General features: G+C 38.3%; 1 protein-coding gene across 5 annotated transcripts in view; it reads left to right on the forward strand.

The window, feature by feature from the left end:
• Window positions 1–190: 190 nt before the first annotated feature.
• Window positions 191–26,251, forward strand: part of DROSHA (drosha ribonuclease III) — a 112,382-nt gene continuing 86,321 nt past the window's right edge. For all 5 annotated transcript variants that reach the window (XM_036754184.1, XM_036754193.1, XM_036754201.1 and 2 more), the window contains exons 1-6: window positions 191–350; window positions 696–754; window positions 9,455–9,516; window positions 15,510–16,355; window positions 20,356–20,460; window positions 21,748–21,979. In XM_036754184.1, coding sequence (XP_036610079.1) covers window positions 15,517–16,355; window positions 20,356–20,460; window positions 21,748–21,979 — 1,176 coding nt within the window. In that variant the 5' untranslated portion in view covers window positions 191–350; window positions 696–754; window positions 9,455–9,516; window positions 15,510–15,516. The remainder of the gene's footprint in view (window positions 351–695; window positions 755–9,454; window positions 9,517–15,509; window positions 16,356–20,355; window positions 20,461–21,747; window positions 21,980–26,251) is intronic.

Consider the following 26,251-nt stretch of genomic DNA (forward strand, 5'->3'; position numbering starts at 1 on the left):
GAGGAATGGAGGGTTTGGATCGCCCCGCCCCGTGAGGGACGCACAGCGTTGATTGCATCTTCTAGACTTTGTTCTTCCGGACGCAAAACTCTCCTTTACCAATTTCGGAGTGAAGCTGGAGCGCATGCGCCTTTCGCAGGGCTGCCTGGCGCGCCGCAGTCCTGCCCTTTACTCCCTGGCTTCCGGTTCCGGTGGTGCAGACTCGGCTGCCGCAGCCTCAGCTGTCTGGGCTCCTCCCTGTTTTCCCTCTTGGTGGCGGCTGCAGTAGCGGTGGCTAGCGTTCGCAGAGCCGCGGCTTCGCCCCCCGACCCCCGCTCCCGCCACCCGGCTGCCCCGGCAGCTCCCTGCAGGTAAGAAGCGAGGCCCATGAATGGAACCTGGTTTGCGGCTGTCTGTTCGGGGACGCGCTGTCCCCCGTCCCTGGGGAAGCCGCTGGCTCACGGAGGCGGGGCGGGGGGGATGCTGGGGCCGGGCTCGCTTCTCGCTTCGGTGGGGCCTGCAGCAATCTCTTGGCCCTCTCCCGGCCTAAGTGATCCCTGAGCCCCTCCGGCCCGGGAATCCCGAGCGGAGCCCTCTCCGATGCGGAGACAGGAGAGGGAAAGTGACCCCAGAGGGGATGCCTCTGACATAGCGGTAGGGTGGGGGTGGGGAAGGAGAACTGGGCGGATTTCCGATTTCTCTTCTTTGATTCATAGGTTGCCATGGGCAAAGAATTCATCACCCAATGGACAGCCTGCTGGTGATGAGCCTCTCTGTACGTAGCTGGGTTGATCTTTGAAAAGCAGTCAGCTTTTTGTTGTCGCTGCATGCATTTTACATAAATTATTCCTCCTTTAGCCCTAACCTTCTCTAAAGGGTCTGTCTAAAGAGCTGCACCTGCTTTTCGGATGGCTTACTTTTGGGGCGGGTGGGGGCAGGTGATTTTCCTACTTGATGGTTTTGCCATCACAAGTCTTTTAGCTTTTTAAGTTAAATTTTCCAGTTCATAAATTAGTTTACTGTGTCTTTGGAAGTTTAATTTCATGATCGTTCCATTTATAAATTTAAAAATTTCCAAGAATTGTAGTGGTGTAGTGGATGGAAGTGTTGGAGTCAGGAACTTGGGTTCAGACTCTTTCTTAAAGAAATAGCTGGGCAAGCAATGTGACATCGCCCAGTTTTATTTTCCTCATCTATTAAGTGGGGATAATAGTACTTAACCTTTCTGAGTTGTGGTGAGGATCAAATGAATTAACATGTAAAATGTTTTGTAATTGGTAAACTGCCATACAGAGCACTGTTTTGAGTTATTCTTGTTTGAGTTATTATTGTTATTTCATGATAAACAAAGCAATAAACAAAACACCATACAAGATTGCAATAAAAGCATTTCTTCCTGTGCAGTAAAAATTTCTTATATTGAGATAATTGTGATTTCAACATATATATATGTATATATAATGTATAGCCAGTCTTATTTTCTCTCCTGAACTTCATTCCTGCATTACCAAACTGCCTAGTTGGCATTTCAAACAGAATGTCCTCAAAATCAACACCAGGAAAACTGAACTCATCCTATCAAATGTAAGCTCCTTGAGAGTACAGATTGATTCCTTCTTTGTTTTTGAATCACTGTTGCCTACCACAGTGCCTGTCACATAGTAGACACTAAAATGCTTGTTGATTGATTAACCTTCCTCCAAAATTAATGAGTCTTCTGAACCTCTCTATTTCTGTTGGTACGATCATCCTTTCAGTCACTCAGGTTTGCAACCATGGTGTCATTCTTTACTGACTCCTCACTCTCATTTATTCTGTGTATCCCATCAGTTGTCAACTCCTGGGCTTCTACTTCCACATCTGCCTCTCCTCTCCAGTTATCCTGCTCCTGTTGTCTTTCAGGGCTTTATAAGCTCTCAACTAGTCTTGAAATAGCCTCCTAGTTGGTCTCTCAAGTCTCTTTGTACTTCGATTCATCATTCCGTTCTCTACGTAGCCGCTCAAGTGATTTTCCTGAAGTGTAGGGCTGACCATGTCATTTTTCTACTGAATAAAATTCCATTGACTCCCTAAGATCAAAGATCAAGTAAAAGCTGTGTTTGGTCATAAAGGCTTTCCCAACTTTGTCTCTATTTAGCTTTCTGCCTTATTATTATAAATTACTCCCTTTAACATATGCTATGGTTCGGCCAGGCTTGCCTTCTTACTGTTTTTCATACACAGTGCTTGAAATCCTTTCTGTGCCTCCATGTTGACTGGTCCCCAGTGTCTACAATACATTCCCTCATCATCTCCAGCCCTTACAGGGTGTCCCTAAAGTCTGGACACATAGGAAATCTCATTAACATCTCATTAACCATTTCACTGACGACTCTGTGTTGTTCAGCGACTTCTTTTTCTGGGGTATGCCAGAGAAGATGTACTCAATGAAAATCACAGATGTAGCACACTTGATTGAACGCATAAAGAGTGAATATGCTAAAATTGATGGCAATATGGAGTTACTGCATTGAGTTCACATGAATCTTTCAAAGTGCATCAACCTTTGCATCACAAATGGTAGAAATCATATTGAAGATGTTATTTGTTAATATTTCAATTAAATAAAATGTTGAAAATTTCATTATTTCATTTCTTGGAAGTATGCATTTTTACCTATCTGTCCAGACTTTAGGAACACCCTGTACAGTAAGAATCCCTACTTTCTTCAAGGCTCAACTCAAGGACCACATACATAATGCCTATCCTGATCCCAACTGCTAGTGATCTTCCTGCCAAATTTGCCTTATATCTGTTTTGTATATTTTTATATATCTATCTGTCTATATACACATCCCTTGGTTAGAATGTACGGTCCTTTCATTTTTGTCTTCATACTCAGTCTTGTGTTTGTCCTTCGTTCTCAAAGAGGACCATGACATCAGGGAAATGATGACATGACTTGAAGTTGACTTTGATTTGAGTGAGGGAGGGCTGTGCAAGGTCACCAGCCTCACTTTCTGTTCCAGAGCCGTCTGGGTCCAGTGGCCTGTTATTCACCAGGACCACTGGAGATTGCCCAGGATACATTGGGAGACCCTGGCCCTTTCAGGCTTAGATCTTTTCAGGTTCTCACTTCAAATACGCCTCTTTAAGAAGTTAATCAAGGAATAGCTCCTTTAATCAAAGCTCAGGGAAAAAAAATCAGCCTGGGAGGGGAAGACCCTCAGAGTATCTCGCCAAAAGAGAAAGTTACTATTTAGTATTTACTTCACTCTGTGCTAGGAGGGCAGGGACCTATTGTCCAATATATGAGCCCCATAGTGAATTGAGTTTAAGGCTTGATTTTTGAGAAAGAAATCTAGCCAGTAAACCTGAAGTTAAGGAGGCAACCTTCAGGAAATGTACCTTCCTTTAGGTAGAGCACTGAGAGGAGTGAGAGGGAGAGGCTACTCACAGGTTGTCTTTGTCCTTCCTTCTTGAAGAGGACCATGGCATCAGGGAAATGATGACATGACTTGCAGTTGATTCGAATGAGGGAGAGCTGTGCAAGGTCACCAGCCTCACTTTCTCCTCCAGAGCCATCTGGATATTCACCTGTACGACTGGAGAAGAGGCCTATTCGCTGAATGAGCGTTACCTCACCCAAAGTGAGAGGGCTTGAAAGCCCTCTTTCCTTAAAAGTCCATGTTTTTTTCCTTTGTAGGATTTATTTAGCTATCTAAAAAGCTAAGTTATTCTTGGTTGTAAGCTAGAAGATGCAGTGGGTACAGTGCAGGGCCTGGAATCAGAAATACCTGGGTTCAAATATGGCCTCAGACACTTTTTAGCTGTGTGACCATGGGCAAGTCACTTAACCACTATTTGCCTCCATTTCCTCATCTGTAAAATGGGGATAGTAAATAGCATCGACCTCCCAGGGTTGTGAGATCAGATGAGATAGTAATTACGAAGCAGTTAATACAGTACCGGACACATCATAGGTGCTATATAAATGTTAGCTATTATTACAAACTTATCTTTTGCTTTTTGGAATGTTTTTCCAAGATCATCTTTGGTTTAAGCTAGAAGGTTCCATGTCCTGTGTGATCTCGCTTGTGGTTTCTTGGTTGAACTCTTTATTTCTAGTTGCTTGCAGGATTTTTTTTTTCACCTGGAAGAACTAGATTTTTATTGACATTCCTGAGATTTTGGATTTTCTTTGAGGGGGTGATTGTTGGATTCTGTATTTCTTCATTTTGCTCTCTGGTTCTCATAAGTCTGGGCAGTTTAAATTTATGCTTTCTTGAAATATTGTTTTAATTTATGCTATCTCAAAATATCTAAGCTTTTTCTATATTTTATCCTGATTTTCAGATATGACAGTGATTCTTAAATGATCTCTCCTTGATCTGTTTTTCAGACAGTTATTTTTCATGTATGATGCCTTACATTTTCTAACATTCTTCTTGATTTTGATCTAATATTTCTTGTCTCATGAAGTCATTCATATATCTTTGATCTAGTTTAATTTTCAGGGCAACTGTTACTAGAGTAAGATATATCATTTTCTCTTCTAAACTACTTAACTCTTTTTCTAATTCTTTTCTCGAGCTTTTATTTTTTAGTTTCTTGCTTCATTTCTTCTAGGTATTCATATAGTTTCTATATAAAACCCATTTTTTTCCTTCGAATCTCTTCTTACTGTTGGTGTGGACTTAGCTCTTTTTCTGGGTTGAATTTTCAGGTATTTATCCAGGGGTGGGGAACCTGCCTCAAGGCCACGGGTGGCCCTCGGTGTCCTCAAGTACAAGCCCTTTGACTGAATCCAAACTTCACAGAACAAATCTTCTTAATAAAAGGATTTGTTCTCTAAAACTTGGACTCAGTCAAAAGGCTGCACCCAAGGATCTAGAGGGCCACAAGTGGCCACAGGTTTCTTACCCCTTTTAGACTTCATTATAATTCTTTACTCATCTCTTCAACCATAGTTTCTGAAGTGAAGCTATGTGCCAGTGACAGGTTCCTTCTGTTATTGCTCTTTGGGATGTTGGTCTTCTCTCCTTAGTCTCAGTTTGGGTCACCCAGGTTCCTGTGCCAACCTACCATGAATTTTTGGGGTTCAGAACATTGGGAAAGCCCTATATGGTGTCTCAGGACAAAGTAGTATGGACCACTGAGCACCTGAGCTCAGTATATCCCAATCTGAACTCTGACACATCTGCATGGATCCCCCTGTAGTTTTGTTGAGAGGCCTTTTCACACTTGGAGCCTTTCAGACACAGTTCCTTGTTGACTCTTAACATCTCTGATTATGCTGGGTAGCTACTTGCTGGCTTTGATTTTTCTGGTGGCCTCATTTCCTGTTTTCCTATTTTACAGCCTTTCCACAGTTGCAGCATGAAAGATGTCGCTTAAAGTAGTTTCTCATTGGATATCTTGATTATTGTTTAGTCTGGTACAGTTTTTTTTTTGTTTTTGTTTTTGTTTTTGTTTTGCAGAAACTGGTATGAGAAAGATGAGCTTGCTGCCTCCACACAGGAAACCATCCTTTTTTTGTTTGTTTAAATAAGGGTGGTTTTTTTTTCAATTGTACACCATATGTATTTTTTTTTAATTCTCTTCTTTTGCTCATTTTGATCTTAGCTGTGATGAGTTGATGCTCTTAACTGTTTCCTGAAAGCTGATTCTTGGATAACTTCCACTTCAGTAATGTCTTGCTAGTTCAAATAACTCCCCGCCACACACACACACACACACACACACACACACACAGTATTATTTGATATTTGTCATGTCCAGTGTCTATCAGTTCTTTCTTCAAAGAAATAAAAGGATTCATATTATAGTGTCATGAGATTTCTATGTCATTCACAAATCTTTGAACTGTCTGATTCTTTCTTCCTGAACCATGATGTCCTTTAAATTTCTCAGCATCTAGCCTTTTCATTAAAATTACCAAGTATGATAACATATATTGATTTGATATGGAAGGGCTTATCAAGTTCTCCATTTAATTTTTCTACCCTTCTAGCCTCCTCAGCTGGTTGGCATATAAGCTGTTTTCATGGTGGTCTTTTTGGCACATACTTAGCATTAGTACTGCAGTACATGATCACCAAAAATCCTGTAAGATAATCTTTCTTGTTGTTTCTAGGCGTATGGCTAAATTCACTCAGACAACTTTTTTTTTTTTTTTACCTTGCCTTGGAGTATCTGTGAGCCATCCTTCCACTTAGCTGTAAATTCCTTCTTTTTTTATTTTCAATGGTGTCATTTATAGCAAGAATGTCAAAATTGACATGATACAGTTCCTTCTATCCATTTGTTCATTGAACAAGTATCTCACGTTGATAATATTGAGTCAGATTTTCAAGTTTTTTAATGGTTTAAAAGTTATATAACTTAGCACCCCATGTTCCCTTTCGTCCCCTTCTGCTGCTGGAGAAGCAGAAGGAGTCTACATGGAATTGAAAGTCCATTTAAAGTTTTTCATTGTTTTGTGGGTTGCTGTGGACAAACAAAAATTACTGCTAAATCACCAGCTTATTGGTAATGTGTCTCTTTGTGATGAAGTAGGATGATCTTCTGAAAAAAAGATTCAGTTATTTCAGGGGTCATACTCAGAGCCTTTCTGGCATGGTAAAGCCAGCCAGAGCTTGCAGTGTACTGAGATAACCTTTGAGAACCTAGGGGTACCTCCATGCCATGATGTGGCAGGAAAAAAAATCACAAAAAAAAAAAAGAACAGAGTAAAATTAGAATTGAACAGATCTACCTTTGCTCTGGCAGTTATCATTATCACTTTGCCCTTAAGCTAAGGTCCTGCTCCTTATTTCATCCTTCCTTTTGTCCCATTATAGTTTATAAAAATTCCCATTTCGTTGTTCTTAGCTTTCCTTACTAGCTACTGCTGCATCTCATCTTTAGTGTTCTGGGTGCTTTTTTTATATGACCTTGTTATACTATGCCTTGCTTCCATCTTTTGGGAATCTCTTTTAAAAATTGAAGTTTGTTGGTGACTTCTGTGCATTTACATTGGTCTCTTCAGACAAATCACATTTCTCCCTTCTCAATGGAATTATTCTCTTTCTGTTTTTAGAATTTCTTTCTTAATTATCTCCCATTCTTAGATTAATTTCCTCTGTAGCATTTTGTTTTTTGGGGTACTACCTATTTTTCCTCTGAATCCTTTGAAATATGCTCTCCCCAAATCTAGGGCAGGTTATTTCTCCTTTGTTACAAGCTCTAAAAGAAATAATTCATATCTCCTGGAATTTCCATTATTTCCACCCCAGCAAACAGTTCCTATCTTTTAGTAGGAGTCAGATCCAGAACAGAATTTCGCTTTGGTGGTTCCTCCTTTTCAAGGATGCAATTGAGCTTTTGGCAGATTCTGGATAAGTGTGCTCTGACTTCTATATCATGCTTCTGTGCCAGGCTTGTGATCTGTAATACAAACTTAACATCTTTTTCTGTCCAGGTTGTCTATAGTTTATCCACTGACAAGATCACTTCTTTTTGTTCCTTTCACTTTGAACCAAATAATCTTTGTTGTGCTTCCCTCTTCTTGTTAGGTATCCTCCCATGAATATATCATTTTCTCAATATATCTCACCCCCAATTTTCCCTATCCTATTTCTTCTGACACTGCCACCCTGTTGCAGGCAACCAGCACCTGATCTATTATATAATAGCCTACCGGTTGATCTCCCTTCCACAATTTTCTCCCCAATTCCAATGCATTTTCCACTTATTTGTCAAGATGATCTTCCTCAAGCACATCTGTGTTAACTTTCTATACTTCACATCATCCTATCTCCTGTACAGTCTTCTGTCCAGCGACATTGTCCTGCTTCCTGTTCCTTAAACAAGACACTCCATCTCTCAACTCTGCACATTTACACTGGCTCTCCCCAATGCTTGGAATTCTCAACCTCATCTCTGTAATTCCACCTTCTACAGGAAACCTTTCCAGATCCCCCTTAATTTTAGTGCCGTCCCTTTTTTGACTATCTCCAATTTATTCTGTAAAAAACCTGTCTGTACGTAATGGTTTTCTTGTCTCTCCCATTAGACAGTGAGCTCATTAAGCAGGTAATGTCTTTTGTTTTTCTTTGTATCCTTAACCCTTAGCACAAGTATATACATACTTATCCAAAAGTCATAGTCCAGTCATGGATTTAATCCCATCAAGTCCCAATGATAACTATGGGGTCAAATTTGCTTTTTTCCAGATTAACCATAAGCATTTATTCATTGCTTACTGAATATTATGCCAGGCAGCATTTTAAGCAGTGAGAATACAAAGAGAAAAACCAAATAGTCCTTGATGAACAGTCCTTGCCCCCGAGGAGCTTACATACTATTGTGGGAAAACAAATAAGTAGGTACAAGTTAAATATGGGATGAGGAGAAGCACTAGCAACCCAGGGGAATCTTGAGTATCAGAGCCCGTGCTTAAACTGTTGAAGGAAGCTCAGAATTCTAATGAGGAAAGCCAAGAAGGGAATACTCTGTAGACATGAGGGGGCAGCCCATATAAAAGTGCAGAGAGAGAGAGAGAGAGAGATAATGTTATATATGAGGGACAGCAAGGAAACCATTTAGTTGTATCCTACAATTCATTTAAGTTCATATTTTATACTAAGTCTAGAAAGATCAACTGTGATTATGAAGAGCTTAAACCATCCCAAACTGAGGAGTTTATAGTTCATCCTAATGACAAGAGGAAGTTGCTGAATTTTCTTGAAAAGGGGGTGACCTGGTTAGACTTATGCTTTAGAAATATTGCATGGGCAGCTATGGAGTATGAGTTATAGACTGAGGCAGCAAAGAGATTAATTAGGAAGCTATTGGAATAGTCTAGGTCAGAAGTGTTGAGGATTTGAGGGGTAGTTGCATGTGAGTAGAGAGAAGGGGAGAAATGTGAGAAATGTTATAGAAACAGAAAAAAGACTTTGCAAATGATTGGATATGTGAGGTGAGGGAGAAAATGATGCAAGCTATGAGTGACTAGAAGAACGATGTTGCCCTTCACAGAAATAGAGGTTGTAGAAAGGGGAGTAGGTCTTTTGAACGTAATAAGATTTACTTTTGGGATGGAAATGTAGTTTGAAATACATAATAGGAAGTTGCTGATGCAGGAGGAGAACCCAGGAGAGAGAATAACTATGTCTACAGAAATGGGATTCATCTGTATACTGGTGGTACTTGAATCTTTGGGAGCTGAGTTCATACCCTACATAATCTTCAATATATGACCCTTATCAACTATTTTCCTTACTCTAGCTTCACTAATTTTTCTTGTGCAAAAGCTTTTTAATATTATGTCATCAAATTTATGTATTTTAGCTTTTATGATCTTGCCTATCCCTTGTTTGGTTAAGAATTTTCTCCTCAGTCACAATTATGAAAGATATCCATTTTCCTCCAATTTTTAAAAAATGCCATGACATTTTATTTTTAAGTTGATCATATAACTTCACTGTTTGATTTATGTCCTTATTTTACACAGGAGGAAGACTAGAGCACAGGAAGGTGAAGTCATTTTTCTCAGAGCCTTGCAGCAAGTTAGAGGTAAAGATAGCATAAGAAATTTAGGGGTCCTTATTTCTTCATTGAAGGAGGCCACTTCTACCTACTGAGCCTGCTGGTCACAGGAGTATGTGTCTAAGTCTTTCTTATTTTCGAGGCTCTGTATTTAATAAGTCAGCATTAGTTTGGGTCTTGAATGTTAATTCATTTTAATTTAGCAAACACTTTACTTGATTGCGCAATATGCTAAGTGCTGTTGGGGGATATAAGATAAAGAGGGAAGATTTATGCCCTTAAGGAACTCCATCTTTTTTGAGGAAAAGATATATCCATATGAAGTACTGAAGTAACAGAATAAGGCAGATGTGGTAAATGTTAAAATGGAAGGTCAGAATAGTATTATAGGATTTAGAGCTAGCTAGGATCAGAGAGAGCATTTGGGTCAACCAGCAAATCATGGAGAAAGTAACTGGCAGAACTTACCTCTTCTGATTCTAAATTCAGGGTTTTTTCCACTGTGAAAAGCCAGAATACCACCCATTTCCCAACTTTGCCCTAGACAAAATAACTAAAAAGAGGCATATACCTTAGATTTTTTTTTTAATTGGTGGAGTTTGTTTTCCTAAAATTCAGTGTGGTGATCTGATCCTTTGAGGAGAGACAAGTAGACAGATATGTACAGATTAATTACATACAGGATAAATAAGAAATAATTAGCATAGGATAGGCACTAGAATTAAGAGGGATTGTGAAAGAATTCCTGTAGAAGGTGAGATTTTAGTTGGTTTTTGAAGGAAACCTGGGAAGCCAGGAGTCAGAGATGAAGAGGGAGAGGTTCTAGCATGGGTGACTGCTGGTGAACTGCCCCGAGCCAAGAGATGAAGTGTCTTGTATGTGGAACAGCAAAGGAGGTCTGCGTCACTGGATCTTAGAGTACGTGGAAGGTTATAAGGTGTAATAAGACTGAACAATTGAAAGGGGGGATGGCAGTGAGGTGCATAGGTTACAAAGGACTTTGAACACTAGTCATGATAAATATTTATCTGTGTCACAATTAATTAGGCACGCATACCAATCAGCAAGCTATTGTACTAAAGTCCTGTGATGATTAAAAAGGTTTGAGAGACATAGTTCCTGGGTAATTTAATCATTTTATTAATAAGGCCAGCAAGTTATTAATAAAAGGATGGTCATTTGGGCATCTCTCTTAGACCAAAGACAGTCATGGTGGTGGGCTCAGAGATCATATATTTTTTTGCAAGAAGAGTGGCAGTCAACTCTGATCAACACAGTAGGTGAGCTATATTAAAATGAGAGGTTGAGATGACTGTGTGTTACCCTTGGAGGCAGAAACTATCTCTGTACACAGACCACCCCCAGTCTTGGGCTCTCTAGACTAAAGTATCTGTCTCCACCCAAGCTTGATTGAATGGAGTTCACCTGAGATTAGAGATTCCTTGTTGGGTTGGGTCAGATAGAGGAGAAGTTTGACTTGACTTTCAGAGACTGAGGTCTGAATCATTAGTTGTTATTTTCTCTCAGTCCAGGCATGAAGTGATGAGGGCCTATACAGTGGTGGTGACAGTGTCAGAAGAGAGTATATTTGAGAAATACTACAAAGGTGAAAATAGGCCTTGGGTATGGGGGTGAGAGATAGTAAAGAGTCCAGGATGACATTTAGTTTTTGAGCCAGAGGGACTAGGAAGATGGTGGCATCTTAGGGAAATTTATAAGGGGAAAAGGTTTGGGGGAAAGCATATGAGTTCACTTTTGGATATGTTGAGTTAAAAATATCTAAACGGCACTTGGAGGTATGAGACTAGAGGTCAGCAGAGAAGTTAGGGATAGATGGGTAGATATGAGAATTAGCAGCATCAAGATGATAATTAGAGAGAGAATTCTGGGAAGATGGTGGAGTTGGTCAGAAAATTCCCAGCTCTCAAGATTTTCCCCCACAAAAGAGATGAAATAGCTCCTCAGGTCAAATAAATAAGAGTTGGGGTTGTCTTGATCTGAAGAAAAATCCTAGGACGAGGTTTGGTCTCTACAAAGAATAATCATATCCAGGCTGGGGACTGCTTAAACAACAAACGGCAAGTCATGGGGTTAGCTGAGTTGGGAGGCTGCCTGGGCCCCAGCCACAGGAACTTTTATCCCTGGGACAATGAGGGGTGTTGGGCTTCTGACCTGAGGAAGATCTAGGGAATCTCTGCTGACAAGGAACACCAGACCCATTTGCAGAGATACTGCTGGAGATAAGAAGGAACCGGCTCAGGCTAGTGAGTGCAGAAGCAGTGGGGCAGGGATGCCTCTGGCTGTAGGCATTTATTAAGAGGCTGGAGGACTTGGTTTCAGTTTCAGGCCAGAGAGGAAAACTGAAGGAGGATCTGAGGCCAGAGGCACAACTCTACCCATACCCCAAGACTAGAGGTGATTACAAAAACTAAACTTAATTACAAGTGGAAAAAGAAATGCAGAGGCAGAGTTCTTATGGGAATAGAGAAGACCAGAGATCGTCTTCAGAGGCAGATACTGAAGCAAAGAAAACCTTTTACCCCAAAGAGCAATGTCAAATGATCACCTGCCCCCAAAAGGTTCATAGAAGAACTCAAAAAAGACTTTAAAAATCAAATGAGGGAGATTGAGGAAAAACTTAAAAAAAAAACAATCCAAGAAAAACAAAAAGATTATGAAAAGAAAGTCAGCCAGTTAGAAAAGCAGATCCAGAATCTTAAGGAAGAAAATGACTCCTTGAAAATCAGAATTGGGCAAGAGAAAGCCTGCAAAGTTTTAAGAGATCAAAAAATATTAAAACAAAATACAGAGCATGTGAAATATCTCATAAGAAAAACAACTGATGTGGAGAACAGATTAAAAAAACCAGAATAATCAGACTATCTGAAAGCTATTACCAAAAAAAAATTTTTTTGATAAAATAATACGAGAAATAATTAAGAAAATTGACCTGAAGCATTAGAACAAGAGGGGAAAATAGAAATAGAAACAAAAAAAAAGATCACCACCTGAAAGAGACACTTTGAGGAATACCTACAGGAATATTATAAACAAATCCTGAAACCCCCAGCTCAAGGATAAAATGTTATAAGCAACAGAAAAAAACAGTTTAAATATGGAGGTTCCATAATTAGAATCGCACAAAACCTAGCAGCGACACTAAAGACCAGAGGTCTTAGAACACTGTTTATCAAAGAGCAAAAGAACTAGGACTCTGGCTGAAAATATCATACCCCCCACAAAGGTAAGCATAACCCTGAATGGAAGAAAATGGATATTTAATGAACTGTCAGACTTTCAGGACTTTGTTTAAAAAAAAAACCAAACCTGAACTTAATAGATTAAGATTTGACATACAAGAGCCAAGAGAAATATAAGGTACATACCAGAGACTAATTACAAAGGACTCAATAAGGACAGACTTTTTACCTTTTATGTATGTAAAATGTAAAACATATCTCTAAAATTTTTAGTGATTGAGTAGTTCATTAAAAAGATTGGGGTAGACCTGAGTATGATGTGACTTTAAAAAGTAAAACCATTGAGCCAGCTAGGTGGTGCAGTAAGTAGAGCACCCAGCCCTGGAGTCAGAAGGACCGAGTTCAAATGCAGCCTCAGACACTTGACACCCTTACTAGCTCTGTGACCTAGGGCAAGTCACTTAATCCCAATTGCCCTGCCTTCCCCCCTCCAAAAAAAAGAAAAAACCATTTAGGAACAGCTAAAAAGAGTAATTATACAAATGAGGTGCAAGAGGAAGAACTGACACAGGAATTAGATGGAGAAGGAGGGCTGTTAGTTCTGGAAATCGAAAGGTTTCAAGAGGGGACAAGACATGTATCCAGAAGAATATAAAAGTCTTCTAAATTCAGAAGGAAATAAAATACCAAGGGGATGGGGGGGGGGGATAAGAGAGGGATCTTTAGAGGGGAGGGTGAGGGAATAGATCAAAGTGGGGTATAGAAGGGTGTTTGGGGTTAGTTTTTGTCGTGGTGGCAGTAAGAAGCCACTGGAGTTGGTTAAATGTGATTTTTGTGTATGTATAGTATAACCACCTTCAACTTATTGTAGTATATGGTGTAAGATGTAGGCCTATACAATTTTTTTCCATATGGCATTCCAGTTTTTCAATAGTTCTTCTGAAAAGGATTTCTTTCCTTCAGTATAATTATGTTCTTGGATTTATCAAAAACTAGGCTGTAGTTTTCAGTTTCTTATTTTTCTTGCCTCTCTTGTCTATTCCACTGATCTACTTTTCTGCTTTTTAGTCAGTAACAAATAGTTTTGATTATTTCTTGATAGCATAATTTGAGTCTGGTAATGCCGTGCCTTCATGTATATCTTTTCTCGTTATTTCACCTTGAGATTCTAGACCTTTTAGTTTTCCAAGTGAATTTTTGTTCTTTTGTCTAGTGCTAAGAAGTATCTCCTAGGTCAGGACTGTCCAAAATGTGTCCTGCATGGCCCGCAGTGTGATTTATGGGGCCCACCTACAAGCATAGAAATTTATATCAATGCTTTAGTAAACGAAGCTGAGCTACCACAGACCTCTCACTAAAATGGCAAATCAAAATATATTGTCTATTGTTTCAATAAAAACCTAAGGTTGGACAGCCCTGTCCTATAGTATTGAAATGTGTAAATTGACTTAGATTGTATTGTCATCTTTATTATATTGGTATAGTCCAACCATGAACAGTGACTAGTTCTCCATTTATTTGTCATCACTATTTCTGTCAAATGTTTTATGATTGTATTTATTTAAAATTTACCTGTGCCTTAGGAGGTTAATTCACAGATATTTTGTGCATTTTTTAGTTATTTTGACCAGAATTTCTCCCATCTTCCTGGTTTTTATTGGTATGGCTAAGAAATGCTGATGAATTCTGTGTATTTATTTCATATCCTGCTAACTTGCTGTAGCTGTTAAATATCTCAGATTCTTCACTGATTGTCTAAGGTTTTCCAAGTACACCCTCATATTATTTTATCTGCAAATAGGGATAATTTTGTCTTTTATGATATTAATACCTTAATTTTATCCCCTTGTATTACTTGTATGGCTGTGATTTCCGAAACTGTCATATAATAATGAGTCCAATTCCATCTTTTACATAGCTGCTAAAGCAGTCTTTCTACCTCTGAAATGACTTTGCTTAGTTGCATGTTTTGCCAAGCTTTATTTTGGACTGACTTTACCCTCCACTGCCTCTCGCTGCTTTATGAGACAATATCACCTCCCTCTTCAAAAATCTTAAGTAATTTCTGTATTCTCTCTAGCATAATATATATATGTATAAGCTTGGCATTTAAATGCTTTCCAGTTGACTGTAGGCTGCCTTCCTTTCACCTTCCTTTATGTCCACGTTGCAGACAAATCAGCCTCCTTCTGTTTCCTGAACAGTATTCCCTCCTCCACCTCTCTCCCTATTCACAAACTGTCTTCAGAGCCTGGAGTTCACTCTTTTCTCACCTTCACTTCTTAGATTCACCGTCAAATGGCATTAGGGAGACTTTCCTAATGAGATGTTTGAGGTGAGACTTGAATCAAATTCACTTGGTGTCCAAAAGTGAGCAGGAGTCTTAACTGCTTCTTAGGAGCACAAAGGCATTTGAACATTAGTTCCTCAAGCCTCAGTAACCCTGTGTATTTGTGTTTGTATGGGCACAGGGCAGAAGGGGGAAGTCCTAGAGGATGCAAAGGATAGTACCTGAATCTCCAGGAAGGCTAGAAGAAGAAGAAAGCTAAGGGTACCTTTCTAGCAATTTAAGCTTGAGGATCCGAAAGAAGTTCTGACTGGATTAGAAGGAGAGCTCAGTGCTGCCTTATGTACAGTCTGGTTTTATTAGTGAGACAACAACCAGGGACTGGATTTGAGGGGATGAGTAGAAAGGAAGGCAGTGGACATTTCACTAGCTTGTTTAGGGTACCATCATTTGGTAACTGCATGACTACATTATTGTGAAACAAGGTTTTATATGATAAGATTTATTTTATTCTTATTGTTTTAAAATTTCAGTCAAAGAATGTCATTCCACTCTGGACGAGGCAATTCCCGAGGACGAGGAGGATCTGGTGGAAGAGCTTCGACTCAAACCTTCAGGCCTCAGAATTTGAGACAGCTTCATCCTCAGCAGCCTACTGGGCAATACCAGTATGAACAACCAGTTGCTCCCCCAGCCACTTTCACAAGTCCTCCAACTACAAGCTACTTGCCACCCAGGCCAGATTTTGTGCCCTACCCCCCACCTGTGCCTCCAACAGCACAGACTCCTGTTACCCAGTGTCCTCTCAGGCCACCTCTCCCCAACCATCAAGTAAGACCAACTTTTCCAGTACCACCTTGCTTTCCCCCTGTTCCTCCTCCTGTACCTGCTCCTACTAACACTTCAGTACCTGGAACACCTGCTACACAAACTACCTTTCCCTATATGATGCCACCTCCTTCCCTGCCACCACCACCCCCAGTAATACCACCACAAGTTAATTATCCATCAGTGTATCCCACAACCTATTCACAGCAATCTTTCCCACCTCCTAATTTTAGTAGTTACCAGAATAACTCTAGTTCTTTTCAGACCAGCAGTAATAATAACAGCAGTAGCCATTTTAGGCACCCAACTCAGTATCAGGTAGAAAAGCCTTCGAGTGAAAGGAGGTCCCCAGAAAGGAGTAAGCACTATGATGACCACCGGCATCGAGAACATAGTCATGGACATGGCGACCGACACCGGTCAGATAGTCATGGAGATCGGCGGGACAGAACTCGAAGTCCAGACAGGAGGAGACAAGAAAGTAGCCGACATAGATCAGATTACGACAGAGGGAGGACTCCCCCTCGTCACCGAAGTTATGAGCATAGCAGGTAAACAGGGTGTCTGGGATTTTTTGATAAATTTGGCAAAGACCCATATACAAGCAAATTTCCATTTATCTGTAATCTAAACCAGAAAATTGAAACATGGGATGTTTTTGTTTTTGTTTTTTTTTCCCCAAATAATGGATAAACTGATTCCAGGGATTGATTTATTTAAGCAAATAATGTAATATACAGGACCAGAGACAGTCACAGTTCATTCAGATCTCATTTCCAAAAGTAACCTGTTACTCTTAGAGTATTTTTAAAGTAATCATTAATATGCCTGATAACTCTGAGATAATGCAAGATTTTAAGTGCCTTGACTTATCAAAAAAAGATTTATTTGTACTAGTATAATTTTAGGGTTAAGTGTGTATTGCTTTCATTCTTTGAAAATTGGTAACATGATAGTTTTCAGTGAACCAAATTATTTAGTTAAAACTAGCATACTTCCTCTCACTGCAAACCATTCTGGATAAATGGGAATTTGTTCTATGATTCCTTCGCATAGTTTTTTGTTTGTTTTAGAGTAAATGGGATAAGTGATGCAAATTGAAAAGCAGCTTGCCTGAGTCAAATGTCTTAAAATCTTTTTACTGTGATGTTAATGGATTTTTCTTACTTCATAATGGAGAAATTCTTATTCTTCAAGCTACTATGTTCCAGACTTGTTATTTTTCTTTTTCATAATACCAAAAATGTATAAACACAAGAAAAACAAAGTTTTAGAGGGAGAAAACAGTAAGTAGAAAATGATTACATTACTTGTGCCTTATTATAATGTTGGTATGAGTCAGTATTTACTCTCATTGTCCTGCTTATATGTTTCCATTCTTCCTTCTCTTTGTCCTCTCCCTTGCAGTTTAAATTCATTTTCCTATAGCATTTTCCACACTGAAAAGTATACTTTATATTCCCAGTGAAGGTTACAGGTCCTCACAAAGGCATATTCTTTTCCTCCGTTGGTGTCTCTAATAAACAAATCACCTTTTTAAATTTGTTTCTACATAAGCATTTCACTACTCCTCTGTCAATATGAGATTGAACATATTGGTATTAAAGGATGATAACCATTCTCTGCCACTAAGAGGATGAACAGCACCAGTGAAGGAAAAGGGAAGTTCTCTATTTCCTCTTTGTGGAAAATGTATGTAAATGTAAGGATCACAATGTATGCTGGATTCATGTAGTCTGTTGGCCCTATGAATAGTAAAGGAACACCTAAAAAGTGGGAGACAGTGGCCACAGGCATCACGAAATTGGGCACTGCCTCAGTGTGATTAAGACTTTTATAAGGAGGCAGAGGATGCTGTCTGAAATGTGCTGAAGAGAGTGAAAATGATTAAACATCCTTTTTATTTTTTTAATTCAACAAGAACCAATGAGGTCAGTCATGTCTGTTCATTTCCATAGTAGGAGATTGGATTATGTTTTCCAGATTTTTAAAATGATTTTGTGTTATAATCTTTGGGGAAAACATTTAACTCAGACTTTGAACACTTTGGATAACTTTTTTATCCCTGTTACTTTGGAAAGCTGTTAGAAGAACTCTTAAAAGCCATTTTATCAACATTCAGCCCTTGCATTATAGATTTAGTTTTTGTTTTGTGCTTGTCTTGGAAAACTAATATCTGGATGATAAGTGTGTTTTAAGCTGAATGAAAATCTGTTGAATACATAATTCTAATTTTTTTTCCTTTTACTGTCACGGGACAACTTTCTGGATTATTGCCATTCTTTATAAATATCTCTCAATATACATACAAGAGTAGTGCCATAAGATAGGGACACCACAACCTCAAAAATACTATGAGACTGCTTTATAGGAGATACCTTATATTGGCCTACTTGGATGTGGCCTACCTTATATTTCTTTAATCTGAAATTCTAGTATAATTTCTTTCTTTTTTTTTTTTTGTTTTTTGTTTTTTGGCAGGGCAATTGGGGTTAAGTGACTTGCCCAAGGTCACACAGTAGTGTAATTTCTAAAAGCAATTTAGACCAGACTACAACTTTTCAGATTTAGAAATAAGATTGTATTTTAATGAATTAAACTAAAGTTTCATACAACGTCTTTCTCTGCCTTTATTTAGTACAATTTGAAAGTATAGCACAAAATAATCCATTCTTTCTCAAACCCTATCCTTTCCTTTTTTTTTTTTTTAAACCAAGGTTCCAACAGTAGCAAAGACAAAATAGGCCTAACCAATTAAAAAGTTATTGATGTCATTTTTTTATATCACCTTCATTTACAAATATTCTTTTCCCCTTCCCGTTAGGCCTGAACAATTTTTAGGGTGAACTTCATTTTTAAAAGGTTACTTCACACCCTACTAATGACAGATTTTGAAAAAAGTACCATAAACATTGCTTATACACCTAATCTAAATATACCAGACTATTTAATCTGGTTTTCCAACTGTAACTGGGCATATCATTTAGTATCAGTAGTGTTGCAGGATCTTTGTAAAGGACCTAAAAGCCAATCTATCTAACTTAAACAAACAAAAGTTCCCCTATAGCATTCCCAACAAATGGATATCAAACCTCCCAAAATGATCCATTCTACTTTTGGATAGCTTTCATTAAGAAATTTTTCTATACTTCAATCCAAATTTGTCTCTCTGTAACTTCTATCCTCTGTTAATTGGTTGTACCCTTTGGTCCCAAGCACTTTATATCCTCATACCTTTTCAAAGATTAGCCGTTTAAGCCCAGTTCCTTTAACTAATCCTTGTGTGGCATAGTCTCATATTCTCAAGGCCCTTTATCACCTAGTTGGTTTTGTCTGGATGATCTCTAGGTTATCATTTTCCTTTTAAATGCATATTTAAATTTAAAATTATGTCACTTTTTAAAATTTCTAAATGACTTCTTTTTGGAATATCTTACATAGAAATTATGGTATTTTTCTTTTCAGCAGCAATCTTTTATTATATTCTGCAAGAGAATTGAATTGAGCTATAATTTTATTAATTCTGCAAGAGAATTAAAATGAGCTATAATTTCAGGGTCACATCAAATTCAAAAGCCTAACAGCTTGTGCTTTTCTTTTGGTGGATGCCACTTTTAAACTAGAAAAATCTTTTAAAAATACATCAATGTACTCTTGTTCAACAGATGTTAACTGAAAAGTTGGGTATAAAGCATATTTCGCAAATTGAATTCCCTAGGGGGACATAATATTTAAAAGGTTTCCTCAACAACAGACCTTGTAAAACAAAGAATCCTTTTAATGTCAAAACATTGACCACTTATTCTTTTTGGTAAGTTCTGAATTTTACAAAGTGAAACATTACTTGCTCACAGAATTCTTACTTACAAACTAAAGGCTGACAGCATTTTCTCAATGAAATTTTATTTGTTTTAAGATCTCTACTTTCTATATTAAAGGTACCGTGGCTTTTCTCAGCCCTTGTTCCACTTTGCAGAATCACTTGGTTACTTGCTTTTATTTGATAGGTATCTTCTGATCAAAAGTCCTCTGAGGATATTGAATTTCATTTTGGAAATTTGCTTCCAGATGTTCATTTAAGGCATAGTACAATATATCTTTTCTCTTTAACATCACAGGATTTTACAAATCAGTTGATTTAATGCTAATTTAATTCCATTTTTTATTGTAGATAAATTTTAATAAAACCTCAAGCTGTGTATTTCTTAATCTTACATTTCAAGTTACTTATAATTTGATAGAATGGTGTATTTCCATGCAGCAGTGGGAAGTATGTTAATTTTACCTGACATCTGAGATTCATAAGGATGGTGATTGGAAGATCTTGAGAAAAATTCACCATGATCAAACTTCATTTATTTTTAGAGTTTCAGGTGTGTTCTTTGGGAGGGTTGGTAATTAATTTTCATCTCCAGTAAACATTGCGAAAGAAATTTACTTTAAATTGCTTTAGTGAGGTCTTTTTATTTGGAAGCACATTGATAACAACAAATGTGATGGTGGTTTTAAGCTTTTCTATCAAAAACAGCTGTATGTATTAAACCCTTTAAGAGAGCGAGAACGGGACAGGGACAGGGACAGACACAGGCACCGAGAAAGCCGAAGATCCCCATCTCCAGACAGATCCTACAAAAAAGAGTACAAGCGAACCAGCAGGTAAGACTAAAGGGCTTGGCTTTAGAACCAGTATTAAACTAGGAAAGCCTAATTGTGTTCATTCTAGATTTGTGATATTATAAAATAACATAATTCAACATTAAATCCAAATTTAAAATCTATACAAAAAAGTTTTTGAAGACTTAGAACAATTATTAACTTTGGAGATCCCTAACCATAAGAATATATTGGTCTTAAAACTTTTCAGATGCATGTTTGGTATGAAAATTTTAAAAGTAAAGCATTTGTTTCTTCTTTGAAAGTCCCTTATTTACCTGCATTGAAATGCTGTTGTGTGGGTCAAAAGACCACTGACTCAAGTGAAGAAAAACAGAGGTGTCTCAGTTTCTCAAGGCAGAAAAAAAACCAGAAGCTTTATCTGATCAAGTCTTGAGAATTGGGCATCTCTCACTACCAGGGCAGAGATAGCAGTGAAGAGAGGCGAGTGAAAGAAGTCAAGCAGGGAGATATATACCCTTGTACAAACAATTTTAAGAAATCCTACCCCAGAGGCTGGATCCCCGTCCCCATTTGCAGAGACGAGTAGCCTCACAATCTAACCAGGAATAAGTTTTTACCCAATACAAGCACAGAGACTACAGAATTACCTTATAGGGAAACTTTAATGCTAAGATGGCAGTATGTAAGTAGGCTAGGGGAGGGGGAGAGGGGAATATCATCTGGTTTCCCCGAAATCATATGATTTACAGGAACATGAAACTTAGGCCTGGTGAGGTTCACATCCTAACTAAATTTGTACTATCTCTATTCGAATATTGCCTTGCCTGAGTTATTCATCGGGAAGCTTTCACAATCTTATATTCCATTCACAGCTGAGGTGACATCTATAAATCTAAAGAAGGAGGGGGAGAAAGACATTCCTAAAGGCTAAATAATCAGATTCCCACAGGCTCAAATTTATCCCATTTCCCTTTTCTCTAAATATTGATTCTCAAACATTTTAGATATAAATACATATATACATATTCCCTGTGAAGTCTTCACACTTTATTTTCTCAATACCTCACACACTATTAATCAGTGGTAATTACCAAATACTCTCAAAATGTCTCTGTCTAGTGAAAGCTGTGATTTAACCTGTAATGCAAGTGTAGATGTATAGAGAGAGAGCAGCTTAAGGGCTTTTAAAATTATCAGTGAATGACCATGAACTTTTGTTTACAAAACTGAAATTAAGTCTATAATTCCTCTTAAAATATACAGAAAGAATGCTGTTAATTTTGACTGCAAAATTACAGGTTTTTTTCCCCTTCTTTCTTGATGAAGCCGATCTCCAAGTAGAGAGAAGAAGAGAACTCGATGGGAAGATGACAGAGATCGATGGGTTGACAGTCAGAATTCTGGCAAAGAAAAGAGCTATACCTCAATCAAGGACAAAGAGCCAGAGGAGATCATGCCTGACAAAAATGAAGAAGAAGAAGAGGATCTGCTTAAACCAGTCTGGATTCGTTGTACTCATTCAGAAAGCTACTATTCTAATGACCCCATGGATCAAGTGGTATGTGTGAAGTAGAGTGGGAATGTTTTTGCACATATCAAGCACTTACTGTGTTAAATTTAAATTTATCATGGTCGTAAGCAAGCCATCTTTCCAGAGACAGACTTGAGAATTAGACATTTTAAGACATAAAAGACTTATATGTTCCCCAGCACGCCATAGCCTCTAAATTTCATAATTTTAAAGGTGGAGACATCCTACTTTTTTCTCAGGGCCTTTTATAAACAGCTTCCTGTATAAGATTAAGTATAAAACATTTGCCAAAGCAGATGTTTGAGGAAGAATATGAGTTGTCTGTTACAACTGGATCATAGACAAGAAAATAATAATGAATAGTTTCCCATAACAGTTCTCCTTTTTGCTTCATCTGGGGTATCATCCTCTGCTCTCTCTTCCCTCAGTCTTTGACCCCCAAAAAATGGCTCTTCCTCTCTTGGCCAACACTTCTGTGTCTTCACTTGATTCTATTTTATCGTGTGTTGTCCAGAAAATTGCAATATCTCTCTCTTCAATCTTTAACCTCTCCCTATTTACTAATTCCTTACTTATTGCCTTCAGATAGTTTTCAGTGTCCCCTATTAGTGCAGATCTGACCATGTGATTTGGTTTGTGTATGTGTGTGTGTTTGTACCTACATATTTTCTTCCTCTCTAGACTATGAGTTTCTTGAAAGGAGGGGTTGCTTATTTCTTTTTTATGTTTATCTCTAACACCTAGCACATTCTCTTTATATTTAGGCACTTAATGAATACTTACTAGGTTGTCCAGCTGTATAATTTGGAAGATGCTTTCCTCAAGACCTTTGAAGTACAATTTTCAGTGTTAGGATGGAAGCAGCTGCCTGTGACCTGGATTTTATTGGTTAATTATAATTGGGAGGTCCTTTGGTAAACTAGAAAAAGCTCTGCATTCAGGAGTCAGGATTTTTGAATTCCAATCCTGCCTTTCCTGCTTACTATTCTGTGGGACCCTCAGGCAAGTAACAACTTCTCTGAAGTTGAGTTTCCTCATTTGTGAAATGAGATGGACTAGTCTACCTCTCTAGTCCCTTCAAGCTCTGTGATCCTGTGATGGTGATGTTATGTTATTCCTTACCAAAAGTACTACCTCTTTTCTCTTTCTAGCTCTTTTCTCATTTTTCTTTCATAATTCCCTTCCTTCCTTCTTCCTTCCCTCCCATATTCCCTCTCTCTTACCCTCACTTAGAAAATTGCTTGTTTTCTTCCTTCATTGTTCTTTACCTGCCATGCTGTGACTGGTTCCTGAATTTCTTCAAGTTGGTCTGTCTTTAATGTTTTCTGTTTCCTACATCACAGGTATCCTCAGCATTGTTCCCCCTCCCTTCCCATATTTTTAAAATTTATTTATTTATTTTAAATTTTCAGCATTCACTTCTGTAAATTTTAAATTTTCTCTACATCCCTCTCCTCTCCTTCCCCAAGATGGTGTGCAATCTGATATAAGCTCTACATATATATTCCTTTTAAACATATTTTCACATCAGTCATGTTGTATAGAAGAATTAGAACAACAAAAAGAGCTGCCATAAATATTTTTGTACATATGGATCATTTTCCCACTTGCATAATCTCTTTGGGATACAGCCCTGAAAATGATATTGCTGGATCAAAGGGTATGCACATTTTCATAGCCCTTTGGGCATAGTTCCAAATTGCTCTCCAGAATGGTTGGATCAGTTCACAACTCCACCAACATTGAATTAGTGTTCTGATTTTCCCATATCTTCTCCAACATTTATCATTTTTTTGTTTTGTCATGTTAGCCAACCTGATAGGTGTGATGTGGTACCTCAGAGTTGTTTTGATTTGCATTTCTCTAATCAGTGGTGATTTAGAGGATTTTTTTCGTGTGGCTGTAACTGACTGTTCATATTCTTTGACCATTTATCAATTGCGGAATAACTTGTATTCTTATAAATTTGACTCCGTTCTCTATATATTTTAGAAATGAGGCCTTTATCAGAGACATTGGATGTAAAAATTGTTTCCCAGTTTTCTGCTTCCTTTTTAATCTTGGTTGCATTGGCTTTGTTTAAAAAAAAACTTTTCAATTTAATGTAATCAGAATTATCCATTTTGCATTTCATAACGTTCTCTGCCTCTTGTTTGGTCATTAATTCCTCTGTTCTCCAGAAATCTGGCAGATAAGCTGTTCCTTGGTCTTATATATGATTATAGTATCAGCCTTTATATCTAAATCACGTTCCCATTTGGACTTTATTTTGGTATATGATGCAAGACATTGGCCTATGCCCAGTTTCTGCCATACTGTTTTTCAGTTTTTCCAGCAGTTTTTGTCAAATAATGAGATCTTAACCCAGAAGCTGTGGTCTTTTGGTTTATCAAATAGATTACTATAGTCATTGACTACTATGTCTTGTGTACCTAACCTATTCCACTGATCCTCTCCTCTATTAGCCAGTACCAAGTAGTTTTGATGATTGCTGCTTTATAATGCAATTTAAGATCTGGTATGGCTAGGCCACCTTCTCTAGCATTTCTTTTCATTAATTCCCTTGATATTCTGCACCTTTTGTTCTTCCAGATGAATTTTTTTTATTATTTTTTCTAGCTCTATAAAATAATTTTTTAGTGGTTTGATTGGTATATGACACTGAATAAGCAAATTAATTTGGATAGAATTGACCTTTTTATTATATTAGCTCTGCCTACCCATGAGTAACTGGTATTTTTCCGGTTATTTAGATCTGACTTTATTTGTGTGAAAGTGTTTTGTAATTGTGTCCATTTCCTGGGTTTGTTTTGGCAGGTAGACTCCCAAATATTTTATAATGTCTCCACTGCAATTCATTCTCCATTCAGCCACTAAAGTGATTTTCCTAAAGTGCAATCATATCATTCCCTCACCCCCAACCCCCAAAAAGAACAAACCAAAGCAAAGCTTCAGTGGCTTCCTTTTGCCTCCAGAAGCAACTAAATACTGTTTGTCATTCAAATGCCTTCATAACCTAGGTCCCTCCTACCTTCCAGTCTCCTTATTACTCTCCAGCACATCCTCTTCAATCCAGGGACAGTGGTGTCCTGGCTGTTGCACGAACAAGACATTCCATCTCTCTGCTCTAGGCATTTTCTCTCAACATTTAAAAAATGTTAAGGTGTTCCCTGAACTTGTCATTTTGAATTGTCCAAAAACACTGGACCCAGAGTATGTAGGAGGCCCTGAATGTGTCAAGGACAAATTTCCCCCTGATCTGATATAATTTGTTGTTTACACCCCTCGGTGAACTCCCTGTGTGTCCTTGGGAGTCAAGACAGGCACCAGTCAGTCTGTACTAGGCTGAGGAACTACTTGTGCTGCTGGATCCCTTATAGATTAGCAGACCATTATATTTTTGTTGTCTCACAGTTCCCAAGGGAAAAGAATGCCACTTTTGCAGCCATCTTGTTCCTCTCTTTTTTTGCCCGAGGGAGGGGCAGGGGGGGTTGTCCTTTTCCCACCTTTACTGCACCTTTCCTCCTCCCATGCTACTCCCCGTAGGAGATTTTTGTTTTTTCCACCATTCTTTATTGTACTGTCATAAATATGCAAACCTCTGTATGAAATGTGAACTCTTTGCCTTGCCTTATAGTTCCACATATATGTTCATTTCTCTTATAATAAATCTAGTGGCAACACGATACCTCCTGGACTTGTGATATGGGTTTTTAATTGACCCGCCCTGCCTGAAACTTTGTCATTCCTCCACTCTCTGCTACTGACCTCCCTGGCTTCCTTTAAGTCCCAGCTAAACTCTCACCTATAGGGAGCCTTTGCTAACCCCTCATAATTCCAGTGCTTGCTTTATGTTAATTATTTCCTATTTACCCTTTATATAAGCTTGATTTGTGTGTATTTGTTTGCATGTTGTCTTCCCTTTAGAAGGGTACAACTTGAGGGCATGGACTATCTTTTGCTTCTTTTTATATTCTTTTTTTAATTAATTTATTTATTTAATATATTTAGTTTTCCGCATTGATTTTCACAAGAGTTTGAATTACAAATTTTCTCCCCATTTCTACTCTCCCCCCCCACTCCAAGATGGCGTATATTCTGGTTGCCCCATTCTCCAGTCAGCCCTCCCTTCTGTCACCCCGCTCCCCTCCCATCCCCTTTTCCCTTCCTTTCTTGTAGGGCAAGATAAATTTCTACACCCTATTGCCTGTGTATCATATTTTCTTATTGCTTACCACAGTGTCACATAGAAGTTGCGTAATACATGTTTATTGATTGATAGATATCAAACCCTGGATT

This window comes from Trichosurus vulpecula, chromosome 1 (assembly GCF_011100635.1).
Source record: "Trichosurus vulpecula isolate mTriVul1 chromosome 1, mTriVul1.pri, whole genome shotgun sequence".
In the NCBI taxonomy this organism is placed as follows: domain Eukaryota; kingdom Metazoa; phylum Chordata; class Mammalia; order Diprotodontia; family Phalangeridae; genus Trichosurus; species Trichosurus vulpecula.